The 8,225-nt window shown below is 46.5% G+C and overlaps 1 protein-coding gene across 1 annotated transcript; it reads right to left on the bottom strand.

The window, feature by feature from the left end:
* Nucleotides 1–1,158: 1,158 nt before the first annotated feature.
* Nucleotides 1,159–7,531, bottom strand: MAT2A (methionine adenosyltransferase 2A). Its single transcript, XM_081100900.1, has 10 exons — nt 7,315–7,531; nt 5,198–5,275; nt 4,976–5,098; nt 4,715–4,827; nt 4,486–4,629; nt 4,096–4,314; nt 3,697–3,879; nt 3,433–3,566; nt 2,719–2,774; nt 1,159–1,679 (listed from the first exon to the last, which is right to left on the bottom strand). Exons 1-10 carry the CDS (start codon nt 7,403–7,405, stop codon nt 1,567–1,569), a joined length of 1,254 nt encoding a protein of 417 aa, XP_080957026.1. The 5' UTR covers nt 7,406–7,531; the 3' UTR covers nt 1,159–1,566.
* Between the last annotated feature and the right edge of the window lie 694 nt (nt 7,532–8,225).

An 8,225-nucleotide genomic window follows, 5' to 3' on the forward strand; every position in this document is an offset into this window, starting at 1 on the left:
GCTCCTACTCTTCTCCCTGGGCTCATGCTGCTCTGCCTTCCTATCTTTAAAATTCTTTTCCCCCAAAGCAGGAGAAGCACCTTTCCTTTGGCATCTTCCTAGCAAACAATCTAAGGCAGTTACTTCTCTGGTGCTGTCCCTCCAGCCTGCAGGGGTCCACTCATCCTCAGATCCTTATTTGGCCCACATAGTTACTGGTCTTCAGGCAGCAGTGCATTAGCTAAGCCAGTGGTTGGCAAACTCATTAGTCAACAGAGCCAAATATCAACAGTACAATTGAAATTTCTTGAGCGCCAAATTTTTTAAACTTAAACTATATAGGTAGGTATATTGTTATTAACTTAATTAGGGTACTCCTAAGCTGGCCTTTGCTAAAAACGTCCTCAATCTGATTGAGGTACGTTCGCTGAGGTCGACCCCTTCCAACTCTCCCATCCACACTTGTCTTGTACACTTGTTTCATCTATCTCCTTTCTGAAAACTGACTTCTGCCCATGGGCCACAAAGTTTCAAGTGCACTGTACGTGCGTGTCGCACGTGGTATTTTGTGGAAAAGCCACACTCAAGGGGCCAAAGAGCCACATGTGGCTCGCGAGCCGTGGTTTGCCGACCACTGATCTAAGTGTTCCAAAATATGGAGCTTTTCAGTTTCCTGTTTAGAAACTTCAACTTGCAGCCTCCAACACCTATTGGAAAATGGATTTAGATTTTCAAGACTGAACATTACCCCCTTAATACAGGTATCCCCTCACTTTCCAAGTCTACAATAGGCCACTTCACTTTTAAAGACCCGTTAGCACACCTGTTTGTGCTGATAGGGATCTGATGAGACTTTTTGCATTTATGAAAAAAAAAAAACTATTATGGAGACTGTTTTATATTAAGTTTTATGCCCTCAATCTTAGATAATGCAAAACACTGGCAGTGTAGCAATGGCTGCTGTAATGAGACACATGTCATTGGCTAAAGGCAGTGTTTTAAAAACCTAACCTTGAATTTCCTTAGTGCTAGGGATAGGTAGGGTTTATAAACATTAAATGCCTGCAGTCAGGGTTGAGATGATTGCCCTGAACAATGGATAGAATTAGTTAATCAAGGTCAGAGTATGTTCTCAGATCACATTCATACCAAACACTTAAAAAAATGATGGACACAGTTAAGGTAGAACCTAGCATTTTATTTAGATCTTCATTAAACTGTTGGAATTGAGAACCAGACATACGTAATAAACCTCCAAAAATAGATCCTGAAAGGCACTTTCTGCTTAGGGCAAGCAGTCATGGAATAAGCATGTAAACAAGCTGGCTTCTCTGTACCACACCAGCCAAGTCAGCTTTCTCCATGGCCAGCCGCACCAGCTCTGCCCTCCCTTGTTAACACCAGCCAGAACCCCTGTAGGTCTAACCCAAGGTTTTTCTGTAGGACACCTTGGCCTACCTGGGAATGCTGGAAACATATTAAAGGAATCATGGTGTTGAGGAAAAAAAAAAATCTTTTAAAAGCTGCCATCTGAGGTGATGGCTTCTCTGTACTTACGCCATACCCCAGAATACAATAAATAAGCAATTAGAAAATGTTCAAGTATGAAGGGATTTTCCTCCTCCCCGCCAAAAGCACTGCTCTCTGAAGGAAGCTGGTTTCTCTGTAGCTACACCAGCTGTTCAGAAAGCTCATTGGACCTGGTTTTGAAAACAAAACAAAGTTAAAACCTTGGGAGGAATTATTGTGCAGTGTGGAGTACTTAGTCTTTCTTATAAAGAAAAAAAAAAAAGTTATCTGGTACCAAAGTGTGCAACCTACAGACCCTCAGGTACTGCCCTATGACTTCTCTGTATGATATCACAAGGGTGCCAAGTGCCTGTTTTTCTAGAGCTAGGAGTTGGTGGTTTGGCTAGTGCTGAAACCATGCATAAGATTGGTTTACTAAATAAAACCTTATTACGTACGTCCTCCAAGACAGCTGAGTAAGTGGAGAGATTTGATTTGGTGCTGTTTAAGAGATGGCAATTAAGAGCATAAGCACCAGGGAGATGGTTTAATGGTAACTGCCTTTTTTTTTTTTTTTCCGTCAGGCTAGAGCTCCATCTGGAACTTGCGTTACATGCAAGAATGATTGAATAGGGAACACTCCCTGACAAAAAGCTACATAATTAGAAATGGATCATGTTATAGGGAGGATAAGGAAAAGCTTCACATCCATAATAGAGCTGGAGACATTACAAATTCATGCTGACAGGGCTGTGGCATTGCCAGACAGAAGCTATAATGGAACTACTAGTACTTTACGTGCACATTACAAGGACATTTTCAGCATTTGGTGAGAAAGTCAATGCAATTAGAATTTTAGGGGGTTGGATGATAGGGCACAAAGGTTCAATTTCAAAGCATTATTTACTACAGTGTTGTTGGTTTGTTTCTAGGCAGTTACATGGATCACCTATGCTCACTAAATTCATTATAATGGTGAACAAAAAAAACCTAGGGACAGAATAGCAAGCGAACTTACAGTCCCCCACACAAGCTAAAATTCATGTCATTGACTAGAGTGACTGCAACTGATCAGGAGCTGAAAGAGGACAGGAAATTTTAGGAAGAAGGGCCCTTTCCCTCAGAGCTTGAAGGCTTCTCTGTAGCCTACGCCAACAAGTCTGGGGAAAAAAGGCTAACACTTTTAATATTTAAGCTTTCTGGGCACTTCCCATGGGAAGCTGTCCCTACCAAAGTGGCCATAGGCTGCAGTCCTCTGATAAATTGGCTTCTTCAGATCCAGATCCCTGGAATATACAAGTCCGTAACTTAATATGTAGCAATTAATTAAAAGTAAGCAAAATAATCAGCAAGACTCATTTTCAAGACTCCTGGCAAATGAGTTCAGTTCTCTGGTGTATGCTAGGAAAAAAGTTTGTGGCAAAAGTGTTTGTTACTTCCCTGGTGTCCAAACTCCTTGCACAGTCCTTATTAGTAACTAAAGTTCTTGTTTTTCGGTCCCTGGCTCAACAAATATGAAAACTTGTCGTTATTCTGAGAAATTCCAAGTTATCAAAAAAGCTCACCTGAGATCATGGAATACTTACCAAAGTCCCATGCCCACCCCCTACCATGGTTATTATATCAATAACCTTGAGTATCCCATTCATCTGTACTCATTTCTTTGAAGTAAACATTCTTAGGTTAAGATGAGCACAAAGCCCAGTACCAAGTATGGAGGATTCTCTAGGGTGGTTAAACCATGGAGCACTATACTTTTGGATTTTTTTAATATAAGCCTTTCCTGAAGGCAACTTAAAAGATAACACCAACATATTCTAGGAATTAAAATATTCCCCTGCCTGAGTAGTCTTTCTTCACCATCTCAGATTAAAATATATCTCTAATATACACACACCCACACCCTTAATATTTTTCACTAGCAATAGGCTTTACCATCTTTACCTGACAATGACCCCAGGGCGGAGGTCAAAATTCTTCTTCACAATCTCTAATAGCTCTCTCTCACTCTTCTGAGAAGTGCCATAATGGAAAATGGAGATAGACAATGGGTGAGAAACTCCAATAGCATAAGAGACCTAAAAGGATTCAAATATAACAGTCATCAGAAGACTCACACACTTGTATAAAAGAAGTAGATAACTACTGAGGACGCCCTCCCGCTAGCATGCCTTTTAATCACTCATTGTATAAAAAAAGAGTATATACCTGCACAAGAACCCTTCTGCATAGACCTTCTTTAACAAGGGATTTTGCCACCCAACGAGCAGCATAAGCCGCAGAACGGTCCACCTTGGTATAATCCTTTCCTGAAAAGGCACCTCCTCCATGAGCTCCCCAACCACCATAAGTATCCACAATGATTTTCCGACCAGTCAAACCAGCATCACCCTGAAATTACAAAAGATTTAAGTCACTTTATACCTTCCCCTTTCCAGTAAGTGGTCCTAGATGAACTTTGTTAAATGCATATTCTGTATCACTCAACAAATATCCTCAGAAGACTCACATATAGGACTCAAAAAACCTAGAAATAAGGTGGTAGTAGCCAAATTTTTACAAGTAACCATCACAAAGAAATAAACTGGATTGACATTAATGCCTTACCTGAGGCCCACCAATAACAAATCTGCCACTTGGCTGCAGATGATAGATTGTATCCTCATCAAGGTATTTTGCAGGTACAACGGCTTTGATGACTTTCTCCTTCAGGGCATCCCTCATCTCATCAAGACAAACTTCTTCATCATGTTGAACAGATATAACGATTGTATGGACTCTGATGGGAATCACAGCACCTCGATCCTGCATATACTGCACAGTCACCTTGAAGGCAACACAGGTCATCAGATTATCAGTCTACTAAACAATAGTTTTGTTTTTGGTTCTCTACCCTAAGTTACAAAAGACAAATGCTATTCTTTTTTAAATTAGTCAGCTTTAATCAAACATCACTAATATTCTGGGCCAGTGTAATATGCATGTGTCATCACTTACTTGAGTCTTAGAATCTGGGCGTAACCAAGGTAAAGTGCCATTACGGCGCAGTTCAGCCAGTTTGGCATTGAGCTTGTGCGCTAAGACTATGGTTAAAGGCATGCATTCCTCAGTTTCATCAGTGGCATAGCCAAACATCAAACCCTAAAAAAGTAAAGTCACCAATGTCATCAATCCAAGCCTCAGAATTTAATGCTAGAAGAGATGCAAATAATGTCTATCTCAATACCTGATCTCCTGCACCAATGTCTTCCTCATTCCGGTCAAGGTGAACACCTTGAGCAATATCTGGTGACTGTTGCTCCAAGGCCACTAGCACATTACAAGTCTTGTAGTCAAACCCTGTAACAAAAGCAGACCTTATTTAAAAAAAAAAAAAAAAAAAAAGCCCATAGCAACACAGTTGACCCCTGAATAATATACATCTGCCACTTGGCTGTAGGAATATTTGGAAAAATGAGCTTAGAAAAGCCAACTCATTAAAACATACCTTTGGAAGAATCATCATATCCAATGTGTTTAATGGTTTCACGAACCACCTTCTGGTAGTCAATAGCAGCTCTGGATGTGATTTCCCCAGCAAGAAGGATCATTCCAGTTTTAGCAACAGTTTCTAATAAAAGAGAGGTTTACACTCAAACATCACTTTTATAAAGTCATTGTCATATTGCTACCTCTCATCAGTTGGTAGGAAGCAATACGGTGAACCTACCACAAGCCACTTTGGCATCAGGATCCTGCAGGAGGTGAGCATCAAGGACAGCATCACTGATCTGGTCACAAATCTTATCTGGAAAAAAAAGATCCTAGCTCAATTTCTTTTACTGTTAATATATGTCATGCCCCCTTCCTTATAACCCACCCACAGCTGTAAAGACCTCTGCTAGAGCTTCCTTATAATTGTGGTAGGAACCTACATAAGACTTATCAATTTAAACATTTTCAAGTATCCAATTCAGTAGCATTCCAAATATGGAGATCTTAACTGCTGTATAATTACAGCACTGTTTTACCAGAAGCCATTGGCCTGAAGAATAAATGCTGGATGTAATGTTACATGTTACTTGAAAACCTGACACCATGGTCTTAATATAGCTGTACCACAAGCTCACCAATTCAGATAAGCCAGCAGAATATCCAGCCTGTTTTAATACGTTTAAACTCATTACTGCATATGTACTTTATACCCGATGTCAGTCCTGTCTCTCCAGTACACTCAGACATTTTGAGAAATTAAGTTCCCAAGCAAAATAAATTCCACTGTTAAATAGAATAGCCACATTATTGAGATTAATCAAGTGAAAGCATTAATAAAGTCATTTATCTTCAAATCCACAGGCAAATGTAGGAAAGAGCTTTGGAATGCTGATTTTCATTTTTCAAACAATACTTATCATTTTATTCCCAAAATGTAAAGTTTGCATTGTAAATCCAACCAACCAGAAAAGGTGAACTGTTTATCAATTTTTCTCTGATCCTGAGGAACACCAGTTAGGGCAATGAGAAATAATGTCAACTAAAGAGTTAAACAATGAAAGCAAGGAACAAAGGGAATACAATGGCAAAGTATTTCATATTATTATGAGTGGTCCAGGAACAAGAGCTGAACAGACTGGGAAATGCCCAAATGTGTATTCTGAGTCCTTGTTGATTTTCTCCTCTATACTAAAAACCGGGAGAGGGGGGTACAGAATACCCCCATGCCACTTCCCTGAATTTTCTGTAACAATGCAAAATGTACACGCCAGTCAAGCCAAAAGCTCACGGCTTCATCTGCAAACTTGGAAAAGCTTGTGACTGAAATGATTAAGCCACCTGACCTTCACTCTTCAGGACCTTGGGTTCTGTCCTCTCTCTACCAGGTGGTGCTTGTGGAACTTAAAGGCAGGACAGAAATGGACCCTGAAACCATCACACTAGAGAACTAGCCATGGTGGTCGACCTAAGGGCAGAAGTCGTCCAGCAAAACAATAATGGTTTCCAGGTGATGTTTCTGGGTACTGATGGCAAGAACCTGGAAACAGCCTCCCTGGCTCACCTGTAGACTGATCCCCGTAATGGCGGACCAGCGGACAAAGCCCAGGGAAGGAAGCCTTAAGGAAAGCCCTGCTAACGGTCGGCACCCCAGGTACTTGACAACGCAATGGCAGCTTGCGCTTCATTTGTGCTTCCCCTCCTTCTCAGACGGGCCCAAATAAGGCGAACCTTCAGCGCGCGCCGTCTTTACTTGGAGACGGTTGCCTCGAAGGGGAGACCACATGCTGCCTAAGGGCAAGTCCGCCTTCTCCGTGAGCAGCGACCCCAGGCCAGGAATTCACCGGAGAGAAAGCGTCCCTAGGGGCAGGCGCCCAGGCCGCCCGGCCGCTCCCCCGTCCCAGATGCCACACGCGGCGGACACGTGGTCGCGGCTGCAATGCGGGGCGCGCGCTCCCGAGGGCCGGGCGGGCGCGCGCGCGCTCCGGGCGGGACGCCCACTGTGCGCTATCGGGATGGCGAATAGGAGGAAATAGTGCCCTCGCCGGGTAGAGCACGAGCGGCCACGGCCACGGCCCCCCCGCCCTCTCGTTTTCTGGAGTCTTCTCCAAGCCGGAGCGCGCGCCCGGGTGGGAGGGAGGGAGGAAGGGAGCAGTGGGGCGGGGGGGGGGGGGGGGGAAGCGGCGTACACGCGCTGGGCACCGGCGGCGCCACGAGGAAGGCGCGCAGCCGCCGCTCTTTTCACCGCCCGGCGAGCGAGGGCAACCAGTGTGGGAGCGGAGCCGCTGTCTGCGGGTCCGGCCCGGCCCGGCCCCACGACCCGCCCTCCCTCCGCGCCAGGCCCGGTCGCCTCACCGGAGTGTCCTTCGCCCACAGACTCGGAGGTGAAGAGGAAGGTGCCCTCCTCGATGAACGCATCGTGGAAGCCGTTGAGCTGCCCGTTCATGGTGGTGGTGGTGGTGAGTGACCGCGACGCTGAGGAAGGCGAGAGAGGAGCGGTGCGGCGACGACCGCGAAGTGCGCAAGCAGAAGGCAGAGTTCCACTGGGCGCGGACCGGCGGTGCGGAGCGAACTGGGTGGCGGGCGGCGCGGCCCAAAGCTTATATACCCGAGCCCCCGCGCGCGCGCCCGGCTCGGCCCCGCCCCTCGGCGTCGCGCGCCTTTGCACCACTCGCGCGGGGGGCGGCGCGCGCGGGCCGCTCGGGCTGAACCGCCCTGTGAGGCTCCCCCCCGGCGAGCACTAGCCGCAGGAAGCACTCGTGACGAGGCGTAAGCGGGAGCCCGAGTGTGCGGGGTCGTCGTGCCCTTCCTGTGCGATGTGGGAGGAAAGGGGACCCGGAATGTGTGGGGCCGCTCCCCTGCGCGCCGACATGGCACCTCCCTGCCGACCGTTGGCCGGGCTTTCGGTCCGCGGAGTCGCGTCCCCCAGCGGTGGCGGTGGGAATCGTGGAGGTTTTGTCCCCTGGCCCTGGCCCGTGGGTCCCCGGCCGCCCCGCGTCCGGATGCCCGGGTGGCAGGCCGCGTGTGCGGCCCCCGGCCCCGCGACGGTGGCCATCTTGGCGGCCCGCGGCGTCTCCGCACCGCCTTCCTCACCCCGCCTGGCGTGCCGCGGCCGGCCGGCCGGCCAGCCTGAGGGGGACGCCCGGTTTGCTAGTTTTTTTGTTTGTTTTCTTGCGAGAACGATGTATTCCTGTCTGTGCTTTCTTGGTGAAAGCCTCCGAGGTGAAAATGGCGGAAAAGGAGAATAGTGAAAGTTCTGTCCTCGT

Source organism: Myotis nattereri (assembly GCF_964212035.1).
Source record: "Myotis nattereri genome assembly, chromosome: 10".
NCBI classification, from domain to species: Eukaryota; Metazoa; Chordata; class Mammalia; order Chiroptera; family Vespertilionidae; genus Myotis; species Myotis nattereri.